The 24,623-nt window shown below is 34.3% G+C and overlaps 1 protein-coding gene across 1 annotated transcript in view; it reads right to left on the bottom strand.

Moving 5' to 3' along the window:
• Nf1 (neurofibromin 1) overlaps positions 1-24,623 on the bottom strand; it is an 89,555-nt gene that overhangs the window by 8,194 nt on the left and 56,738 nt on the right. Inside the window, exons 43-56 of the mRNA XM_089251236.1 lie at positions 23,013-23,130; positions 22,110-22,250; positions 20,576-20,793; positions 20,423-20,484; positions 19,425-19,620; positions 18,552-18,692; positions 16,203-16,329; positions 13,526-13,613; positions 11,693-11,736; positions 10,241-10,593; positions 9,004-9,279; positions 5,720-5,820; positions 5,099-5,238; positions 1,736-1,782 (exon numbers count right to left, since the gene is read on the bottom strand). Of these exons, the coding sequence (XP_089107362.1) occupies positions 1,736-1,782; positions 5,099-5,238; positions 5,720-5,820; positions 9,004-9,279; positions 10,241-10,593; positions 11,693-11,736; positions 13,526-13,613; positions 16,203-16,329; positions 18,552-18,692; positions 19,425-19,620; positions 20,423-20,484; positions 20,576-20,793; positions 22,110-22,250; positions 23,013-23,130 (2,052 nt within the window). The remainder of the gene's footprint in view (positions 1-1,735; positions 1,783-5,098; positions 5,239-5,719; positions 5,821-9,003; positions 9,280-10,240; positions 10,594-11,692; positions 11,737-13,525; positions 13,614-16,202; positions 16,330-18,551; positions 18,693-19,424; positions 19,621-20,422; positions 20,485-20,575; positions 20,794-22,109; positions 22,251-23,012; positions 23,131-24,623) is intronic.

The raw sequence follows: 24,623 nt of genomic DNA, 5'->3' as shown, positions 1-24,623 counted from the left end.
TTTGGATAATTTGAAGTCAGAGGGAACAACTCATGATTTTTGTATAAGCAAATTTAGTTTGGAAAAATACAAGAAGCCAGACTTTAGTTTTCTCGATCAAGTTGTTGAACAACAAATTTTTAAAGACTAATAAAAGATAAAAAATTCTGTTTTTCTTTTACTTTTTTTTTGATAATTTAATGCTAATTTTAACATTGTTTAGCTGGAGTGCATCATCACTGTGTACCACTTGATACAAATTATGCTTTTCAACCTATAGACCAAAGTGTAACATTCAAAATCTGAATCTTTTGCTATCATTAAAAGAATGGAAAGTATCGGAAAGTTCAGATTGTAATGCATTAATGAAAGTATATTTCTTTGATAGCATAAGAATGATACGCAAATTTTGGGAAATAGTCTCATAACAGATGATCATGAACTGTTTCCGTAAATTAGGCTTTGTAAATGGTCAAGAAAGTCTGCAGTGATGCTGATTCCAGCACAGTGGAATAATGTTGCAGTTAAGAGATCAATTATTATTATAATAAATTATTAAAATTTGGGAAAGTTTAACTAATAAAATTGTAATAATTGATAATTACTATTCTATGTGAATGATGATAATCAATAACAGGATAGATTGATTGGATAATTCAAAATTTTTTTTCAGTGACTTTGCACTTTAAATTACCCAAGTTAAACTGTATTTTATAGCAGGAGTTCCCAAACTGTGAGGTAAAGTCTCTCAGGAGAAGAAATGTGAAACTTCAGAATTTTCGAAATGCAGACATAAGCCTTTTAAACACTAGGTTGATAGAAATAAAGCATGAGGATGCAGGGGCAAAGTTTGAATCATATATGCTCAACTTGTGGTCCTCTGAGTCATCTGATATGGCCTGCAACCTTCAACTTAAATTTGTAGAAAGTGAAACAAACCATTATTCATATAAGAATTGTTTTAGTTGAGCCGTGGTAAACCCACATTGCACCTTTTCACTGTGGATGCCAACAGACTTGCGGTAAAAACTGTATGAAATTCCAACATAGATAGCTGCCATGCAGATAGATCAACATGGTTTTTTGGAATAAAATTCTCTATATCGCTCTATAAAAATTTGCAAGAATTTGAAAACCATGAAACATTTGAATCGATTGTGACTTGTGGCAAATTTGAAGATCATTTACTTGGCATGCAGCACATTTCCAGATCACTTGAGTGACCCACAACACATTTCCATAAAACTCAACTGCCCCCCCCCCCGATTCATTTTGAAACCAACAAACTGGCTCATATTCTCCAAAAGATTGGGCACCACTGGTATGAATGTTTGGAGGTGGCAAATACAGGATTTGGAATGCTAAGGAAAGTAGCTGAAGCAAAAAGTTTAAAAATCCATACAAATAAATCTATTTTGATGGGGAAAAAACAAACAGAAGAAACATCTGGCGGAATGGGAGAGGGTGAAATGAATATATGTACAGGAAAAATACTGTACTTCTCAGAATAAGAGCTGCCATGCATTTTTTTTCAATATAAATTCTGAATAGGCAGTGCTAACCCTAATGCAGTGCATATACAAGTTTATTTGAAATTTTTTTTTTTTACAAGAATACTATGAATATTAATGAGCAATATATTGTTTTGTTGCAACATCAGTTTACTGGATTGCAATCCGGGTATTTAGAATCGAGTATTAAACAATAACAAAGTTCATAATGACATTGAAAAATATACATATGAATGAGCACATACTTTGGAAAATGGTCCAGCAAACCTCCACAATCCACCAAAGCCGAAAGCTTCAAGAAAAAAAAAAGAAAGAGGGTGGAGGTAAGATAAGTACAAGAAAATATACGTATGTATAATTTGGTTGCTATAACAATTCAAATATTTAGAAAAATCAATGAAAATACAATACAGAACCTCATTATATTATTTTTCATTTAAATAACACGATCCTCATGTGTGTATTTCCAAGAGATCCCTATTATCTGTCCAGGAACTACACTGAAGAGCCAAAAAAACTGATACACATGCCTAATATCGTGTAGGGCCTCCGCGAGCCCGCAGAAGTGCCGCAACACAACGTGGCATGGACTCGTCTAATGTCTGAAGTAGTGCTGGAGGTAATTGACACCATTAATCCTGCAGGGCTGCCCATAAATCCGTAGGAGTAAGAGGGGGGTGGAGATCTTTTATGAACAGCATGTTGCAAGGCATCCCAGATATGTTCAATAATGTTCATGTCTGGGGAATTTGGTGGCCAGCGGAAGTGTCTAAAGTCAGAAGAGTGTTCCTGGAACCACTTTGTAGCAATTCTGGACGTGTAGGGGTGTCGCATTGTCCTGCTGAAATTGTCCAAGTCCGTCAGAATGCACTATGGACATGATTGGGTGCAGGTGATCAGACAGGATGCTTACGTACCTGTCACCTGTCAGAGTCGTATCTAAACATATCAGGGGTTCCATATCATGCCAACTGCACACGCCCCCATACCATCACAGAGCCTCCACCAGCTTGAACAGTCCCCTGTTGACATGTAAGGTCCATGGATTCATGAGGTTGTCTCCATACCCGTACACGTCCATCAGCTCGAAGCAATTGGAGCCGAGACTCGTCAGACCAGGCAACGTGTTTCCAGTCCTCAACAGTCCAATGTCGTGTTGTCGGGTCCAGGCGAGGCATAAAGCTTTGTGTCGTGCAGTCATCAAGGGTACACGAGTGGGCTCCGAAAGCCCATATCAATGATGTTTCGTTGAATGGTTCGCACGCTGACACTTGTTGATGGCCCAGCATTGAAATCTGCAGCAATTTGAAGGAAGGGTTGCACGTCTGTCACGTTTAATGATTCTCGTTAGTCGTCGTTGGTCCCGTTCTTGCATGATCTTTTTCCGGCCGCAGCGATGTCATAGATTTAATTTTTTACCGGATTCCCGATATTCATGGTACACTCGTTAAATGGTCGTACATGAAAATCTAAATTTCATCGCTACCTCGGAGATGCTATGTCCCATCTCTCGTGCGCCGACTATAACACCACGTTCAAACTCACTTAAATCTTGATAACCTGCCATTGTAGCAGCAGTAACAGATCTAACAACTATGCCAGACACTTGTTGTGTTATATAGGCGTTGCCGACCGCAGCTCCATACTCTGATTGGTTCCATATCTCTTTATTTGCATATGCATGCCTGTACCAGTTTTTTTGGTTCTTCAGTTTATAATGGCCAGTAAAAAAAAAATTATAATAATAGTAAAGGGTGCTTATTTATATCTGACAAGTTTACACTATATTTCCAAGCAAGAGATTAAACATTGAGCATTGTGTTATTTTGCATAAACATGGATGCATTGCATGACTCGTACTGCTCGCCAGCTAGAAAAATGAAGACTGATGCAGTATACACATCCTTTTCAATTCAAGTTGAAGGCTGTTGTTTATTTGATATGAAGTAAACACTTTTTATAGATAACTACTGTACTTTAATTGATGTACACCCTATTGCATTACACCCCTATAAGAATTATTTATTACAAACTACACTATTAAAATGGACAAACTTTAGTAATAATAACTCTAATAATAATCCTGTTACTCAGTTATAATGAGGTTCTACTATAGATGCATCTTTGGTTTTTCAAGAAATCAAATGTAATGTATGTGTTACACGAGTCCCAGCTGCTCCTGTACGATTCATCACTATCGTCTACACAAGAACCACTTTAAATTCTGTTTTTTTATGTGGAACTGTGAACACTTAAGTACAATACCTTTTGAGTATAACTGTGAAACATTATTTTCGTATTTTCACAATTTATCACTGCAAAAATTTTTCAGCAAAAAAAATTTCAACAATCAATTAAAACCAAAGCCGCTTGTAAGTTAAGCGTACCCACTCAATGTTAAAGAAAGGCCGCGGAATTGATGGCAGCGCCATCTGAAGTTTGATGGGTCAAACTTGCCGATTGATCACGTGGCTCCCACGCTTCTCTTCCCCCCTTCCCTTGATCGCGTTATTCCGATTTCAACTTTGATTTATTTTTCAGTCTATTGCTACGGAACCTAAAAATCTTAATTCCCACTAAAGCGGACATTTTTTACTTCTTTATAGGAGACGTACTTGTGCTTAAAAGTATAAATCACTCAGTAACAATAACAATGTTATCGACACTTCAACAGCTAAATCTATACTTGTGAACACCCGTCTTCGTGTCATTTTACACCCATCAGATGCACGCGGACTTATTCAATAAATATAATTTTAGTTTGCCCTCAGAAGGCCCGTTTTTATAATTTTAAAGATGAACAATTTGCCAAAATAACCACGAGCAATAGCTAACCAACCTAACCGAGAGTCTTCACGTGAGTAAGTAAACAAAATGGCGCCGTGATGGGGAAATGCATTATGGGAAATGACTTTCCTACCCGATGCTAGCAGCCAATCACAGGCCAGCAGGCACCCATCTAAACAGAGAGGGCGCTGATGCCGTTTGGCTACCAGTTTAACGATAGGACTGTTTACGCTTACTCTTAATGCAGCTTTGATTAAAACTGAGCACTATAATTTCTTTCGTATAAATAAGCAGATAGAAATTTTGCTATTTTGAAAAAAAATATTATGCAATCTGCATGTGAAAATTTCATTCGTTGATAATGAAATCTTAAGGAACAAAAAAGATTATCATATTCTTGCAGACAAAAATGTCTATTTTGCTATTAACATCTACATGTTATCTGCAAATCTTTAAAAAATAGTATATATTTTACAAATTAACTTATAAAACATTTATTTTTATTGCAACCTCTGAGGGAAAAAAACTGGCTCAGAGGTATAATACACAGCTTTATAAAATCCACACTAAGAAAAATTCTGACTTTTTTTCTAACAGATAACAGATTATAAGCAGGAAAATAAAGTGATGATTGACTGATTGGATTCAGATATAGCATATGATCCTGCCCATTGTGATAAATTTCGTTGGAGAAGAATTATGCCTGCATAAGATTTGAAGTTTATAAATTCTGGTGCATGAATTGCTAGTGATTATAAATTAGATTAACTTGGTAGATATGAATTTGGTAATACAAATAGCGTGCATACACATATACATACTTTGGAGATAATGGAGTTGCTGTTGGCTACTGTCTTCACAAGCAATCATGTTTTGAATGATGCTCTGGACTGCAGATAAGATAACTTGATCGTGACACAATGACAGCACACTAGTTATCTTCGAGTCCAAAAGACTATGTCTGCAATATGAGAAAAAAAATTCCTAATCAAATAAGGGGGAAAAAATTCTTGATGTAATGAAATTACTCAAGTCATTAATTGGAATTGGGATATTTAAGGGGTATGATCTAATTCTATATAAATAAATGACTTATGCCAGTTTAAAATAATCTGATGTATTTTCAACAAATTTGGTAATTTTAATATAGTGAAGTATGTAGAAATTGCTTAAAATACAAAAATATTTTTAGTATTTGCTTTGAATGAAATAAGATTAAACTGAGCACATTCTGCTTGTTAAATTTTGAATGTATTCAAGCTAGTGTATTTTTTTTAAATAATTGGTTATCAAATAGTTCTCTAAATTATTGCACGAGTTTGCACAAGAGAAATTTTTTGAAGAGCATTTTTTTTTAATGTGTGAACAGAAAAAATATTCATATAAATAACATCTTATCAATACGACAATAACAATTCAGAATGATATTCAATCATACTTACATCACAGGAAAAACTCTAGCAAATACAACCGATGCTTCAGCCAAATATTCATACAATATTTGCATTTCGTTTTCATCGGTGGTGTTTCTGACCAGAGTAGCCTAAATAAAAGCAAGTGTTAAGTTATTGATCCATGTGTAAAAGCAAATTTTTTTGAGAGTTCAAAATCTATTAAAATTCCCTCTATAATAACAAATTAAAAAAATATAAATGTCGAAATTTCTGATGGTGTACGAGCAAATTTTTACCTGGTGCCAATCAATCGACAACAATTTTTTTCCTGACTACAGTAAACTATCTATAATACGGTCCACCCAGAAATCCAGCGTTTTAAGGCAGGATTTCTTCTTCGAAAAAAGAAGAGAAAATCATGTCATTGCATGACTGTGTACTGAAGTCTATATTATTTGAATGGGCTTTTTCAACTGTTTTCCAGTAATTTGACAATTTCAGTGATAATCATTTCATCATTTTTGTCACACCTGTCACTTTTCAAACACTAGTCGACCCAAAAGGTTAATTTAATGAGAATAAATATTACTTATCCCCTAAATTACTCATACTTTGAGTAATGAAAAGAGTTTAAAAAAAAACCTTGACATGCCTCATGTTGCATTGTAAATACTTATAAATAAGTAATCTGTATAAATCTTTGTTTCTAATCTTCAATCTTATATTCTTGAAAAAGTTAGAGATCCTAATACTTGAGATTAAATACTATATATCATTCCTGTTTTATCTGTCTTTGATAATGTTGTTAGAGTAAATTAAAAGACCATTCTTACACTTTACACAGATCGAAGTTTATACTAAATAGAAACTACTACACAATGCACGTAAAAAAGTTTCTCTTAAAAATATGAAACTAAAGTAACCCTTTTTATACAAATATAAGGCCACAACAGGCAAAATGCCCCACGAGGTGGCTAAGAAAAAGATGCCCATAATAAATATGGATGTCACATGTTTCTAAAATACAGCAACCCAATTAAAAATGCAATTATAAAAACTAAAGACTATATATACATGATAAAATACAATACAATGCCCACATAAAAAAAATATTTGTTTGTTTTATTCTAAGCATGGATAGCTTCTCGATTTACCCCACAACATGTTCATCATATTTCTTTTTTAAACATGTCAATTATGTTAGAATTTACTACCCCTTGGGGGTAAGCTACTACATTTATTAACAATCCTATAAGAGAAAAATTCTGTGACACCATGACCTCAAATTGTCCCTTACCAATTAATACTGGTGTTCTTTTGTCACAGCAGTAGATTGAGGGCGTATTATTGATTCATGGTCAATCCTATCCATCCCGTTGAAAATTTTGAACACTGATTATATCTCCTATACACTTGCGTTCTTTCAATGCAAACATATTTGAAAATTGAAGTCTCTCTTCATAGCTCAAGCCCCATGTGCTAACAAGGACACATGTAGCTCTTCTCTGCACCTCGTCAACCAATTCTATGTCCTTCTGTAGGTATGGTGTCCAAAACCTTACACATACTCCAGCCCAGAACGAACTAAGCCTCGGAAAAGTGGAAGAATGACTTTAGGACAACACAAAGCGACCGTTTTAAAAGTGAAACCGAGCATTTTATATGATATTTTGACCACAGCTGCACAATGTTCAGAAAACCAAAGTCAAATGCCAATGAGAATTCCCAAATCCGTGACCCTAGTTGCATTCCGGATAGTGACACCTTCAACTGGTTAGAGAAACATGGGTTGTTTGAACTAAAATGAGTGACCATGCATTCGTCAATGCTCCAATCCTGTTCAAGTTGGTCTGGAGCAAATCCTTATTGCTTTGATTCCTGACTACGTCATTAGCTTCATGTTGTAGTGACCGATCACAAACAATGCTCTGTGTCGTCATGATGTCACGTTTTTCCCGTTTTAGTGTTTTTTGCCTTGCGATGGATGGTAACCTAGCAACGGATCGCCAGAGAGTTTTCAAACGTTTTTAGTCAGTTGATTGTATTTCATAATAGAGTATGGATGTCGCGCATAACTTGTCTGTGTGTGTAAATAAAATATTCATGTTTTTAAAAATGAAATTTACATCTTCTCATTGCCGTCGCCTTTAACGTCATCTATGAATTTGCTAACAATCTTATTGATACTCTAATTCGAGTTTACTGATAAAATTTGAAAAAAGTTTGGGGCCAAGGACACTTCCTTGAAAAACTCCACTTGTGATGCCTGTCTATTCAATCAGAGAATTCCCCGTTGACCATAACTTGTTGTGACCTATCTCTTAACCATGATTCCACCAATTCAGCAAGTTGCTCCCAATCCCTAACTCATTTCAAGAGTTTATCATGTTGTGCATTATGGTAAACATATGTTGTGCATTATGGTAAACATATGTTGTGCATTATGGTAAACATATGTTGTGCATTTGTGGTAAAAATATTTTTTTCACTGACAAAGAAAAAAATTAAGACATCACGTAAGTTTACTTTATATGTATAAGTTCTTATGATAATCAAATTTTCAACCCTTGTTTTAATAGAAGGTGAAAACCATTCAAATAAATATTATCCTCTTCAAACCTGAGCAAAAACTGACTATTAAAAGAAAATTTGTTTTTTTTATTGTGTTTATTGTATGTCAAAATGCCCTTGAAGAAAATTTTAAAGAAAATTTTTTTTTAAAATTAATTAACCTTTTACTGGCTGAATTAGAATATATATGAATTAGTTTTAATTTTTTTTCTATTTCCCCTACTGACTCTTTAGTTTAGAAATATCAACCATAAAATTTGCAACAACAAATGTTTGTGAACGTTTTCTGGAGTTGTCCATGTCCATAGAAACATTAAAATTAAAAACTTAAAAATTAAATTTTATTCTTTCTTAAAAATAGGTCATTTAAAAAAAATAAATTTATAACATAAATGCTAAAATAAATGAAATTTGTGTTTTGTAAACCAGGTTTGGTATCTCACATGTTCAAAGAAAAAAATAAAGTGCTTTCATGTAAGAAATATATTTATTTTTAATTAATAAAAAACTGATGTTCCCAATTGAGAACATTGGCCGTTAATAGATTAAGGATCTTTACTAAAACCATTTGAGTAAGGTAACCTTGTGCATACCTCAATTCTTAACTTGGAAAAAAAGAATAATTAAAAACCATTTAAAACGATTAAAAAATGAGATACACATGTATGTACCTCTGGACTGAACATATTATAACAAGAGGCTACTTTATGAAATTAGTAGTCTCATAATTCATAAATTATTATGAATAGAAATCAATTTACCAAGACTGTTAAGACCAACGCCTGCGTTGGGAAATCAGTCAGTACTTCCGGATCAAGAAGGACATTATCTTCGTTTGATCCTCTACCACCACTATCCTTACGTGTAGTAGGTTCATCTGGATCACCATCAGAAGGGGATAACCGTCCGCCATCTTCACTTTTCTGAGCTTTAGGGGTTGGCATAGAACTGCTTCTTTGGGTTTTGAAAGATGGCCTCACTACATTTTGAGCATCAATATCTAGACTTCTCCAAAACTTGGGCTCTTTAGGCTGTGACTAAAGAAACCATATGAAATGAAAATCATATAAACTATATAAAAAGAAAAAATCAAAATTTGCATGAAATCACACAAATGGTTTGATTCACCAATACCTCAAAAAGCTGAAATTGAATTAAATTCTTTACTATAGAGGTTCTGATATGCATTTAAGTTCAACATGCTTCTTCTCATGGTCTAAACTGAGATTTTATTATTCTAATTTAATCAAAGTAAATGAAACTGGAATTCACAGAAGATAAATCATGAAAATTTATGTAATGAAATCCTTTTTTTGTGCAGACTTCACTTCTTGCTATTATTTGTTCTCAAGTTCAGTCAATCAAAAGACATTCACCATCAAAAAAAAAGATAGGGGGATCCCTTAACTCATGGGTACAACCAGGCCATGCTTAGGAGGGCTTTCATCTGATACTATCATTTTTTAAAGTACAGTAAAACCTCTCTTTCGCAGACATCCAACAGGACAAAAAATTCATCCGTAAAAGAGGGGATGACTGTTAATCAGGGGTTTGAAATGTATACATTTATTATGCAAGGGGAAATTATTATTTGGCTATAAAAGAAGGGTGACTGTTTCTGAGGCGTGCCCGTTAAGAGTGCTTTTACTGTAAATAAATTGATAGGATAGTATCTCCAGTATGATGGGAGGGAAGATCCCCCTCTCCAGAATATCACTTTGCCCAGAGGCCTATGGTACTGTTAAGATGGCTCTAAGAGAAGAGTATAAAATTTATGTTCAACACTTTCTGGTCCCTTGCACCAACGAATAAGTGACAGGTCACTATCAGTCAAAAAATTCACTTCACCCAAAAATTGTATCAAATTGAAAAAAAAATCTTTTTTAGAACAAGATGACACGAATGTGGGTAGCCAAGAGGTATTACTGTACACTCTTGACTAACAAGAAAAAAAAAGTTGACAAAAACTATTTCAGCAAACCTAATAGGTTTTCCTACCTGATTCACTGGTGATTGCCTGTTTTGTTTTGCTTGTAGCAATGCGTTTTGATCTAGTGTATCCCATGACTTGTGCCTCCTATTCACTGGTGTGACTGGAAGAGTAGTTGTGGTGGAAGGTTGCGCTGAATGGTTATTTGCTGGAAGACAGTGAGGTGACGTTTGACCAGATGTCGAGGAAGGAGATGGTATAGGAGGACTAGGAATACTTGGTGAAGTAGATACTTGTGGTGACACCGCAGGATGCAATTCAGCTGTGAATGCTTCAGCAGATGGGGATTCTGACACAACACGTGTAATTCTATGCTTCAGGTGACATCTACTGCGCACTTCTTCTGAGACAGAAACTAGAGCTAAAAAGAAATAATATAAATTAAAGTATCTACATAGCAACTGGATTAACTTGCATTTTCATTGAAGTTTCAAAGAGTTTAAAGCCAAATTGCAGTTTCATTTGAATTATGAGGAACCAATGGGACCAGCATTTAATTTAATTTGTTAAATCAGAAATGCATTAAAATAGCATGTAGATGCTCATAAATATACAAGGTGCATAGCTACCATCATGCACCACATTTTATTGGCGAACCGTTGATCCTAGAAGCATACTTCCAATTAGAAGTAGTATCCAAATAATGTGTGTAGATTTATTTAACTCAGATGCATTATTCATGTTACAAGGGATTGTGTAAAATAACAAAAATGAACTTTTAACTATGGGGTAAAGCACATTTCACCCACATTTGTCCCGTTCTTTCCCAACTTTCTCAGTTTTTAAAATTCATACATCTCAGCGAATATTGCACTTACAAGAAAAGGGTCCTAAGGTGTTGTCATAAAAAATTATAAGAAAAAATTTAAGTATACTCATGTCGTACAGAAATACATTTTAAAAAAAGTAGCAACAGAATGCAATTATTAAAGCTGCAAAAAATTATAAAAAATGATAACAGTCGGCTACTCATCACCTCTCATACTTCTTGGATTAAATTAAACTTGAAAGCAGAATACACTTGTGGGGTGAAAATTCATTTTGTAATTATGGTTTTATTTACATGGGGGGAAAAAAATGATATAAAAATTTCATGGTCTTTTCTTTGGTTATGATATCATCAAACTGTGGTATTATAGTCGAATCCAGTTTTAACGAAAACCATTATAGCGAAAATCTTGTTTTAATGAACAGTTTCTAATCTCCCAGATAAATTTACATAGGAACAATGCAAAAACTTGAAATTCCTTTATAACGAAGTGATTTCTTCGGTATCTTGGAGTTTGTTATAACGGGATTCAACTGTATAAATGATTTAAGTCACATCTGGTTCCAGGTTGAAGAAAAATTTATCCACTGCATAGCCAGAAATCAGAATTACATAATGTTGAGCAAAGAAAGAAAGAAAAAAAAAACTTCCATTAACAGTAGCTAGTTATACTGATTCACACTGAATTTACCTGCCAAGTATGCTACATTCTCAATAGTCACTTGGAATTTATCCCTGAAAAAAAATAGTTATTTTTAGAATTATAAAAATAAACATGACAATGAAATTAAAACAAAAACTTCTGGATGGTAAAAAAAATTTGAAACAGACAGTAAAAAAAGTTTTTACAATATTGATGGTTTTTGTATGATAGTCACAATGTGTAAAAATTAGAAGTCTTACAGTGTACTAAGGAGTATTGACATGTGCTTTTCAAAGACATGATGCAACTGATTAAATTTATCTATAGAAAATTATCTAGCAACCATAATTAAAATCAGTTTTTTTTTTAACTTGGAAAAAGTTTGATTTCTTGCACTGGAGTATTAATAGAATTCCCAGAACAGAAAATTTATCACGAAACAGACGAATCCCAACATAACGCCATCATTTGTCTCAGATTTCTGGTGCTATAACGAATTCTGCATTATATCAAATCACAAATTAAAATGTATAATCCCTATGTTTAGAAGATTTGTTCACTGAAAAATTTTGGCGTTGAATTGGGGGTGCTACAAAGGGGTTCGACTGTACATAAAATAAATTGAAGCAAAAACTACAGTAGGCTTCAAGTTCTAAATCTAGTCATCAATAATCATAAATAAAAATAAATTAAGGTAACAGACATTTTTTTCAAGATGAAACAAGTTTAACCCTAGAATACTAACTAAAATAAAAACTGATAAAAACTGCACGTAAACTAGTTATTGAAATAAATCAATGGAAATGTTCATTTATTTGCATAAAAAAATTAACATACAATCCGCCCCCTGTATTCGCGTTTATTTTTCCTCTATTGGAATTTTTTTTATTTTTTGCAACACTCAAAAATCGTCATTCATATGTGATTTTTTTACGAAATTTGAGTTGTGATTGTTTAGGATGGCTCGCTAATGACATTACTGTCATCACTAGAGCCATGGCAGCTCCCAGGACAGATTCAGTAACCTCAGGTTGGATTAACCTTTGGCCACAATGTGCACTAAAGGGCACAACCATTTCTACAGCGCCAACTGAAGAGACTATATAGGACATTGTCACGTTAGTGAAACAGGTGGGTGGAGAACTGTTCAATAACATGATTATAGAAGTCGAACAACTAATTAATAGCAATTCAGAGGTATTGACTGAGGAGGAATTAATGCAGTTGCCTGCTCCTGAAAGTGAAGCGGTACCAGGTGAAGAAGATCAAGATAAAGAAGTAGAAGACATGTTCACCATGAGTAACATAGCGGAAGGGCTTCGCACGTTCAAATCATCAATAGATTGTTTTCATGACATAGATCCCTCTATGATGCGCTCTTCACATGTAAAAAAATTGGTAGAGGAAACTTCATCATATTCCAACATACTTGATATAAAGAGGAAGAAATGGCAAACAGAAATCACACAATGTTCTTTCAGAAAAAATCACTGCACCCTCTTTTAAATTCCCTCATACCTCTGAGTTACCCTGCTCTTCACATGCTGTTCAATAAATGAGATATACAAAAAAAAACCTATAGTTTCAGTTATTCGGTGATTTCCATATTCGCGTTCGCTCCTGGAACGTAACCCCAGCGAATACGGGGGGCCGACTGTACTGTCTTCACAATGCAAAAAACTATGATGCCATTAACTATAACTTGATTCAAATTCAGAAGAGATCTTGCTACAGAGTAAGAGAGTTTAATTTTTTGTTACAGAGAGAAGTAAAATATCAGATGCAATATTTCAAAGAGACAACAAACTCAGAGAATGTACACAAAATTATATATTCTGAAAATGAATGCAGCATCATGAGAAATTATTCAAGATTACTCACCTTTTATATGGTTTTGACACAATCCCAAGAAGCGTGTTCAAAACTCTTGTTGTCCTGGAAACTGTTGTGGGAGTAGGATGACGAAACCCTGGAAATTTGATGTACAATATTCAGTTTTATTCAAAAATTTTAGTTTTTTTTTAAAACTCGAAGATTTTATAGTTGCATGCAGCATGTAAAAAGTCACAGCATTTGTAAGAAACTTTTTTTTCAGGCCACTGTTCTAGATGCAGCTTATATATCAATGCATTATAACAACATGCGCATTCAAACTTATATATCAGAAATTATGGTAGTTGATAAACTGATAAAAAACTTCAATTAAAAAATTAATTTTTTTATTTACAAAGAGTTTTCCGAAATTGAGTTTCAGTTTGTAGGGAAAAAAATGTTCCAGATAACACTGGTCAACAGTGAGATTGCTTCTTAGAAGAAAGAACCCAATCCTGAATGATTTCAACATGCTGAACATGAATATCACTTTAAAAAGTTGATTGGATCTTGTTGCAGAGATATTTTGTTCATTATATAGGCGCTATCGTGTCATATAATGCAATTTATTAAGATAAATACATGGAGATGAAATTGTCACTGCATTGTCATCATCCCTTTACACAAATAAGTTATTCATCACCACACCAAGTTTCTATTGGTGGTTTTGTGAAGGTGATTGCGCAAGAGCAGCAACAGTTTATTTGTAAACACAAGACAGCACGGCTCGAATAAGTTCTTTTAATTTCGTCCATACTTTTCTAATCCGTAGCATACGAAAGTGATTGCTACAGTGTAAAATCAATAGCAGTAATGTCTCGTGACTGCGTTAATAATACTTTCTGTTGTATTTGCGGAGGTGACATTCGCTGCACAGAAAAAGACCATCAGTGCAATTAACAGTCAAGAAAGCGTATCATTTTCATTTTGGTTAGCCAATCAATCACGTTTATAACTTATTTCTGCATAGTACCACCAGTTTTTGGAGGCATCACCAAGCAAAAGAAGTGGCCAGTTAAATAACTTAACATATCTCGCATGGCAAAAGACTTCCTATTACAGAGCCTCGTACAGATTTTTCTATCAGTTCAGATGAGGAGAATATCATCATGCATCCGCGAAATCTCCTAAACTGTCAACGTCGGCATGTGGTGGCACTATGGATGATGACTTTTCATGTTTTGATGAAACATCTGCGCCCTATAAGTTTAGCTCGAATCAACTAAATGATCTTGTTTGAGATTTGAATCTGTCCAAAAGCAAAGCGGCATTACTGGCCTCAAGACTTCGACAGTGAATCTTCTCGAACAAAATGTCAGAGTGAATTAATTTCACCATTGCCATCAGTCCTTTGAACCTTTCTTTGAAAAAGAAGAAAGCAGTGTGTTATGCTGCGATATTGATGGCGTATTACAAGAAATCGGATTGAACACGAGCCCCATGAATGGCGGCCATTTATAGACGTGTCAAAACTGAGTCTCAAGGTGGTATTGCTGCATAATGGGAACCACAGTTTCCACCCATACCTATCGCACATGCTGTCTGCATGAAGGAGACGTACGACAGTCTAAAGCTACTATTGGAGAGAATTAACTACAGCAAGTATGGCTGGCAGATCTGTGCTGACCTGAAGGTAGTGTCTTTGTTGATGAGTTTGCAGCAGGGATATACAAAGTACTGCTGTTTTCTTTGTTCATGGGATAGTAGAGCAGTTGATCTGCACTATATCAAGCAAAACTGGCCCTTGAGAGCAGAAAATCTTTTAAGAATGGAGAAATGAATGTACAGCACCCATCATTTGTAGAACTCCACAAAATCATCATTCCTCCTTTACATATCAAGCTTGGCTTTATCAAAAACTAGGTAAAGGCCACAGATAAGAATGGACTAACATTCAAGTACCCATCTGAAATATTCCCTCGTCTCAGTGAAACTACAATTAAAGGTGTTTTTGTGCTGCCTTAGATTAAAACAGCTTCTCAGGGATCCCACGTTTGAGAAAGTTCTTCAAAGTAAAGAAAAACAGGTTTTTGGCATGCATTCTATCAAGTGGCCAAAATCTTCCTGAGGAATGTGAAGGACAAAAACTACAAGGAACTGGTCGAGGATATGTTGGCTTTGTTTCATGATTTCAGCTGCAATATGTCGTTAAAGATTCACTTTCTTAATTCCCACTTGAATTTCTTCCCTAATAACTGCTGGGAGGTCAGTGATGAGCATGGCAAACGTTTTCATCGGGACAGTACTAAGATGGAGTAACAGTACCAGGGTAAATGCGGGCTCACTATTGTTATATGCTCATCAGGGATACTCCTCTCGTTCATCACAAACAACAGGCCAAAAGAAAGCAACAGTTTGAAAATTAAAGTATTTTTAACATGTATTATATAATATTTACATATATGCATTTTTCTCAATAATGCTCACACATTACAAAAAAAACCCAAAAAAAAACTAGCCATTTCAGACTTTTCTTTGTCGTATTTGTATTCAGCACATTGAATTAATTAGGAAATGGCAATTTTTTCATCTCAGAAGCAGAAAATTTTTGAAATTTTGTTGCCCACAGTGTAATTGTTAACACTACATGGATTCAATATTTATAAGTATTTGCCTCTATTGCTGATCATTTTATTAGAATGAAGCTAACAAAAAATTTAAAAAAAATTATAATAAATTTATTCACCTTTTATAAGATGCCCAACAAGTGCAAAATGGAAATTTGATTTGAAACTCAAACCAACAGAGTGATCAAGTTGTTTGAAATGCCATTCTAGAGGTTCCCTACTAGACATCATTATATGCTCAAGTGCCTATGTAAAAGAAAAACCATCTTATGTTTTTTTATATATTCATATATCTAATGAAGTTGAAAAAAAATTATTTTGGAATAATATCAGCAATAACTTTCTAGCACTAAAACAGCTGGTAGGATTCAAGAACATATACAGGGTGTTCTGCTAATGGACCAACAAACTCAGTAGACATCAAAGAGGAACAAAAATTGCAATGGAACATGGTATCGCAAAGCATGTTGAGAGGGTGAAAATCGCAAAAAGCACATGCAGGTTTCGATGACACGCTGGAATGACAAAAACTACAATAACTACAAAAAGATTTATTTGATTATTTATTACATGAGTTGTCTGCAGTGGCAGCTGCTGAGGTCATTGCACAGTTTGCCACGACGTAAAAGCGATTCCCGGACGTGCTCGAAGATACCAAGTATGCTTTTATATAAACGATACTCATTGAAACAGACAGCTAACCGCTACACGAGTATCATCTGTATAAAAGCATACCGCGGAACTTCGGTTAAAGAGCTTAATTTGTTCTGCCAACATGCTTGTTATCCGAATAGTTCGTTATACGAATCAAACTTCCCTATAGTAAATAATGAAAATTTGGATAATTCGTTCTACAATTAGTCATTCACATAAAAATGACTAACAAAAACAGCATTCAATCAATAATTAAACACATTGATAATTATACATAACGCAATAAAATATACACAATGCAAACACCACCACAAATAAACGTACAATAGGATAATGTTTACAAATTAACTTGCTCTAAATGATGAGAGAGAGAGAGAGAAGGACTATCGTTTAGGATGATTTACAGACTCACTGTTGTTTGCAAACTTATTCTTTTTGCGTGATTTTCTAAAAGAACCTTATCCAATGACACATGCTTTTGCCTCTTTTTTTAGGATTTCTGGAAAATGATAAATTGCAATGTTGGTTGCTTTATTTGGGTGGTTCTTTTCTACAGAGTTTTGCACAGATTCCCACATTCTACACATCTCTATAATCTCATTTTATGTGAGAGACTCCTCCTTACCTCTCTCTTCCTCAGACGAGATACCATCCATGAACTCTTGCTGGTGTGTGAAAAAGAGATCCATAATTTCATCTACATCATCTTCTAGACATTTTCCACCACTAGTTCTTGAATGCCATCCTCATGTACCTCCAAACCATGGTCTTCCCCAAGCAGAAAATCTCTTCTACAAGTAGTGGCTTGTTCATGAGCTAGCCCCCTCAAAATCACATTCAATAATGCAATCAACCCACAATTTTTTTTCCAAGCAGAATTAAAAAAAAAACTTCAGGTGCACATATGCTATGTCATATCTAGTTTCATATTGTAAATATTCACACTTGCGCGTGTTAATTTTCTGACAGAGGCATGCACCGGAGACCACAGGGGACAATATTACCCTAAATTCCATAACACGTGTGTGGGCGAATGCAAAAAACCATCAGCTCAGTTGTGATAACGTGAAAATGAATGGAAAAAGCACAAATTTTTTTTCTCGTTAACTCTGTCTAAATTTGTTCAAAATTTTCGCTAATTATGCAAACTGCTCATTAACTGAACAGCTCATTAACCAAAGTTCTACTCTACCTGGTATCTTCGAGCGCACGTGCGTCCAGGAATGGCCTTTACATCATTGTAGACTGTGCAATGACGTCAGCGGCCACCACTTCCAACAACTCTTGTAATAATTTATCAAATGAATCTTTTTATAGTTATTATTGTACTTTTTGTCGTTCCAGCATGACATCGAAACCTGCATGCATTTTTCGCAATTTTCACCCTCTTAACGTGGTTTGCGACACCATGTTTCATTGCAATTTTTGTTCCCCTTGATGCCTACTAACAACCCTCTGAGTTTGTCTGTCCATTAACAGAACACCCTGTATAAATATATGTTAGGTCAGTCAATGTGCTAAGCAATAGACTTGCAGGGGAATCATTATTGATAATTGATTACTATTTAACTTTTGATATATGAAATGATCAATTTCAACTTCAAAGTGTTATAATCCATAATATAAAAAAATGGAATGAATATTTATTATTATTATAACAAAGGTAAATGGTAGTGAATCGCCTCTGCGATAACAGAAAAGGGTGTGCAGGATAGTTGAGTAGGTGAATATTTTGTGTTTAACATAGATTACTTGCAAGTCAAGAATCTTGTGATTAGTATGTAAATTGAGGTGAAAGTGAAAATTAAGCCTACTTGATTTTCAAATATCCCTTGAGAATCCAGAGTATGAAGATTTTGTTCCAAGAGAGCAAGTCCAGAAGCATAAAGTGTCATATCATCCAACTGCAGCACCGAGATAGCGACCCAAAACAGCGCACAATGAATTGGTGATTCCTGAAACAAAGCACAAACTTATAACATCAATGCACTGGAAAATAAAGAAAAATAAAGAAGTTGAAATCTTTATACAACATACAATCTTTATACAATCGATTCTTGATACAATGAACCCCTTTCATCCAATCAAAAACAGATGTTATATTGGGAGGGTCATTATATCAAAAGTAAAACATATACAGGTATAACATATACCTGTATAATTGTTTTATGAGAACATTTGAGCCGTATCCTACTGGCTGTTGTAATGGAACGGTCGCTATAACATGGGGTTATTATAAAAAGTGTAGACTGTATTCAGTATTTGTTGGTCTATTAGATGCACTACTTCACCAAACACCAACTCTGACAATATTGCAATTTACTGTCATTTATGAGATGGGTTGGAAATGAAGGTGCTGTCTATTGGTGGTTGCCTCAAGTTCATTAGGGAAAATATCTTATCTATATTCTCCCTTGGGTTTGAACCCAGGACCATGACAACAACCTTCATGGTGGCAGACGAGCATTTTACTGCCATGCCACTCTGGCGCTCTATTAGATGCACTAGTATACATGACACCTCCATCTTTGTTTTACTCATTCTGTACATTGAATCGGACATAACCATGGCTGTAACATTTTTAGAATTGTTTTCAAATACACCAATCTGATTTTCTCATGTTATCTGGAAAAAAGGAAAACTAAAAAAAAAGTAGTGATAATTTAAAAATTTATTTAAGAACTGACTGGTCTGAGCAGGGGATGCAGCCTTGTTAAGCACATTATGATTGCGTCAATCAACTGAAGGTCTTGAAAAGAATCGAGAGCCCTAACTAAAGTTCGAAGAAGCTGTTTCATCTCTAGATCAAGAATCGTCTTACTGATGCAGCCAAATACGATCAAAGCTCTTGGTTGGAGTGCAGGGTTGTAGCGAAATGCAAAGCTAAAAAAAAAGAATAAACTCATAAATTAAAATCACTAACATTTAAGTATAGGAAATAAATATAAAATTCACAAATCATTGAACTGTACAATGTTTGTCAGTGTCAGAATAGTTTTCTTCCCTCTCTTCAGAGAAGTATTTCTCCTTCAGTCACTAATTCACTCTATACTTTATTAATGAAAATGATCATAATGAATTATTTTTATAAGCACTGGGTAATTCCTTATAATAAAGCTGCAGCTTATAAAGCTTTTAAAGTTAATTTTCAAAACCTTGAGGCTAATTCGAAGCAGCGGCATATCCAATGACTTTTTTCTTGGTATTATAACTTGAGGAATTCTGATGGATTTTTCTGAGCATTTGGACTCTTGAAATGTGTTGTTACCGAGTTTGACTATACCTGTAATTGAATTTCTATATGTATTTCATTCAGTTACATTATAAGTATTTTATCTAATGAGGTAGTTATGCTCTTCATACAAAATGTATGAAGTCAATTAGCTGGCATGCTGGGAAACAGCGAAACAGACCAGCATGTCAAGAATACCCGTATTTTCCAGCATGCCAGGAAATATTCTGAAAATTTTCTTTCCTTATTCCAAGAATCCATTTAATTGGCTAACTGCATATTGCAATCCTTATTAAACTTTACTTTTCTCAGCATGCCAGGAGTTAATTAGACAGCAACATTAAAGAAGCTGGTATCCCTCAAGTTTTACAGCATGGGAGCGAATGCAGGGGAGGGGGAAATACAGTAATGAGTATTAAAACTTAAAAAAACCTACAGATAATAAAGATTTACCTTCTAGCAAGGGAAGTCCATTGCTGAAGCCAATCACAGCTTGATATATTCTTCATGCAAGCCTAAAAAAATTGGTGCGTAAGCTAATAAATTGAAACAACCATAACACTAAATTTTGAAAACACTGTGAAAGCATAGAATTGGGAAATATACCTCCATGATTTCCAGTAATGCATCTGTAATGATTTCTAGAGAAGCCAGGGGCATGGGTTCTTGGTCAGGAGTTGTGCATGCAAATGAACGATCCATATGACGACAATTGGAACGGAAAGCGGTGACTGCTGCAGATTTCACTTTGCTGATACCAAATAGAAGGTAAAATTTTGGTAATGAAAACTCATCTAAGCTCAATCTCAATACCCGCTGAGTGTCTGTAAAAGTAACAGTGAAGAAAAAAGTGTTATGTATATCTATATATATATAAAATTGATTTTCTGTGCGTGTGTTCTCTATACAAATCTACAATTTTTGAAAGATAGACAAATTTTACATATATACAAAACAGGACCCAGATTGAATGATAGGCTACTTAAAACATGTTTGTCAGAGTTGGGCAAATGCCTAAAATAACCAAAAACCTGTCTGGCAACAATGGTTACTAGGCCTCAACAATCACACTTTCAGAATGTTTACTTTGGTTCCCTAGCAATGTGTTTCAGACATGCATTGCCCCTTTTTCAATCCTCCCAGTAATTGAAGAAAACCCGGGCAGCACCGGGTATTATAGCTAGTTGGTGTATATATACGGAGTGATTATAAAAAAACTATCCCGACATATGGGCCCCTAACTATCATACCATTCACAGAAACTGAATGAAATTTTGGCATAAGGTATTTTGAGGTATGCGCTCAAGAATGATATGGAAAACAACAGTGCCACTCTAGCAGTTACGGTTACAGTGAGAAAATTTCGAAAATATCAAATGGCAACACCAAGTTTTTTGTATTGGAATGCGATCTCCATACTGAAAAACACTAAATAGCGTTGGAATGGCACCTGTAGCACGAAAATCCCCGGAGCTAGGCAAGGAAAAAGTAAAAAGGACTTTGCTGTGCACCAGAGCATTAATGTTCATTTCATTCGTTTCTTCGGCTGAGATCCCAGCCTGATTAGTCTTCCACAAGATCACGTGGAAAATTTGTGAAACACAATAAAATGCTTTATTTTATGCTACTTCTCTGTCCTTATTGGTTGTCCTCACTTTTAGCCCATCTACCGCCGGTGATTTTCATGCTACAGTTGCCGTTCGAACGCTATTTAGGGTTTTTCACAATGGAGATCACATTCCAATACAAAAAACAAACTTAGTGTTGCCATTTGATATTTTCGAAATTTTCTCACTGTAACCGTAACTGTTAGAGTGACACTGTTGTTTTCCATATCATTCTTGAGCGCATACATCAAAATACCTTATGCCAAAATTTCATTCAGTTTCTGTGAATGGTATGATAGTTAGGGGCCTATATGTCGGGATAGTTTTTTTATAATCACCCTGTATATGTATGTGTATATATATATATATATATATATATAAATATGGTTAATAACAAATTATTATCATACTCAAGTAATAATTTATGACCCAAATACATTACATTTTAGGATTTATAAAAAGAAATATTGTATTTTAACATACTTTAAAAAAAAAAGACAAATACTAAGTAATATTGATAATAATTTTCTCACCAATGAATGAAGGCTTTGTACATGTGCACAGGGAATGTATTATGTTGATCACTAACCCATGAATAGAAGCTCGAAGATTTACTGGTCCAGTATGAACCAGCAATGTCACTATATGGAACAAGTATGGAAGATGACTTGCAACTGAAAAGAAAACGTAGAAAATATTTGGATGTGATATATTTCTTTTTTATAACAATGCTTAACCCTTGAGTATGGAGCTTTGCATATGCACAGAGGGTCCTTGAAACATTCATTACTGCAGCCAGTTTGATAAAAATTCAGAACCACCTTTACACATCAGCAGAGGTCATTTTCTTTCCATTTTATATATTGAATTTGCGTATTAATTAATGACAATAACTTTTTGTTTGTTGCAGAGCATGTGGGATTATAAATTTATTAATCTGTAAAAACGTTCGTTAATTTTGTTAAATGTTTTTGCACTTTTTTTTTTTACCATGACGTTTGCAACCCGTACATTTTTTCTTACTATAATTTGAATCACAAAGGTGGTTATTTATATAGAAAGTAATTTTGCTTCAATACATTTATCTTATATGTGATTTTACGCCTCTTTAGACCCTTTATAAGCAATACAATTGAAAAAAAAAATGGAAATGATTTTTCCCAGCTTTCAACATGTGCCAGTAACTATGAAAAAAATTATCAGCTTAAAAAAACAAATTCAGCAAGGGTAGAAAAAAAAAATACAAATATATTGGCTGATAAATACATGTTGCATACATGCGTACAAAAAACTTTGAAAGTATTTATTTTGTGTGTGTGTGCTTCCAGCTTTTTTTCCTTCTAATTTCAGATTCTTAAGAGAAATAGCATAATAAAATTAAAAAAAATTGCATGGGGGGAAAAAAAAGAAATTAGTGTTCTAGAAAGATAGTTTACCATCCAGGCAGTTGTTAAATGACAGCATAAGAAGGTATCGAGCTAATATAGCAATATCATCCCACATGAGATGTTGTTCCAAAATTGGAGTTGGCGATGTGCAAGTTTTATCTATTACCTGAAAAAGAAAATCACTTCAGCAAAAAATATATGTATATATTTTGTTCCATACTAAAATACAGATCATAAAAAGTATATAGTAAATTAATATACATAGCTATAATTTCACTAACTCATGTTTTCATATCAAATATATTTTATAATATATAAAAAATATCTTTTTATAAAAAATGTTAGGATATGATAATATTTCTTCTAAAAAAATCATTATACTAGCTTTTTTTAAATGTATAATTTTAAAAGCCTTGTGGTGCTTACACTTATGCTGCACATATACGATCATTTATTTTGAAGAGACTGATTATCAAGAAATTTCTAAAAGAAAAGTACAAAGGCATCATTTATGTACTTTGTTTATAGTTAAAGAGGAATGATATAGTATCCATGAGAGAGAAGATAGTTTAGTCTATGTGCCACTGTTTAAGTGTGGAAAATCAGGTAATATATACACATTACTTAGTTAATCTGCAGATCAACTACGCTAATTCGTTAAAGTGCAGAAAAATTGTTTCATTTTTGAAATTACTTAGGTAATCTGCACTTTACCCACTCAATGGAACGCATTAATGTACACAAAGTTTGATAAAGTGTGGAAAACTCTTATTGCATAGGTGATTCTGCACTTTAACAGATATGCCAAGTTAATCTGCAGATTATTTAGGTAATGTGCACATTGACAACTTTAGAGTTTTAACACGCACACACACATACATATTTTTAATGTGTAAAAGAGTGTTAATGTGTGTAAAATGGGTTAAATATATTTATGATACTGCAATCTATCTTGAAGCTAAAATGTAGATTGTCGTGCTGAACCATTCTCTGCTATTATGTTTTTTTACTACATTGGTATAAACTCATTGATCTATTCATTATTTATTGATTAGAAATTACCCCATTAGTTTTTGCTCTCACCACCGTCACCATAGTGGTGGTCGGCTGAAGTTGGTTTCCCGTGATTCCCAACTTCAAGGCACGAATGCGAGCCGATCTCCCCGTTAAAAAGTCTCGCCACAGAGAGCAACAGACCTACAAACAGCACAAAATCAATCATAACACATCACTCACTTCACTTCTGAAATATAGATGGCAGCACTGAAAAATCACACACAACACTACATGTGCACTCAGACTGTTAGGTACACACACAGTTACACCTCCGCCACAACTCACTAGGTAGTAAATCGCCCGTAAATGGTGATAGACCTGAGTTGTGCTTCGGTTAAAAAGAAAAAGTTTTTGCTCTCATAAAATAGCAAAAGCTATAGGAGATAGGATTCTTTGAATTAATATAAACTTAATGAAATTCAACTGAGTTGAAAGACATGAAAGCTTATGTGAATCAAGCTTAGGAAGAAATTCCCTTCTTTTTTGCAAGAGTTTAAAGTTAAAAAAAGAACATCGGATTGTCAATGATCCAATAGACAGCGTGTATTGGAATTTTCAATGATTTCTACAATTAGTGGGAACTGAAACAAGGTGTGTGTCAGA

Source organism: Pholcus phalangioides, unplaced genomic scaffold (genome assembly GCF_987345545.1).
Source record: "Pholcus phalangioides strain wild (caught in Gottingen) unplaced genomic scaffold, Ppha-v1.0 ptg000024l_1, whole genome shotgun sequence".
Classification (NCBI taxonomy): Eukaryota; Metazoa; Arthropoda; class Arachnida; order Araneae; family Pholcidae; genus Pholcus; species Pholcus phalangioides.
The sequence above is the reverse complement of the archived record's forward strand: the minus strand, read 5'-3'. Positions and strand labels throughout refer to the sequence as shown.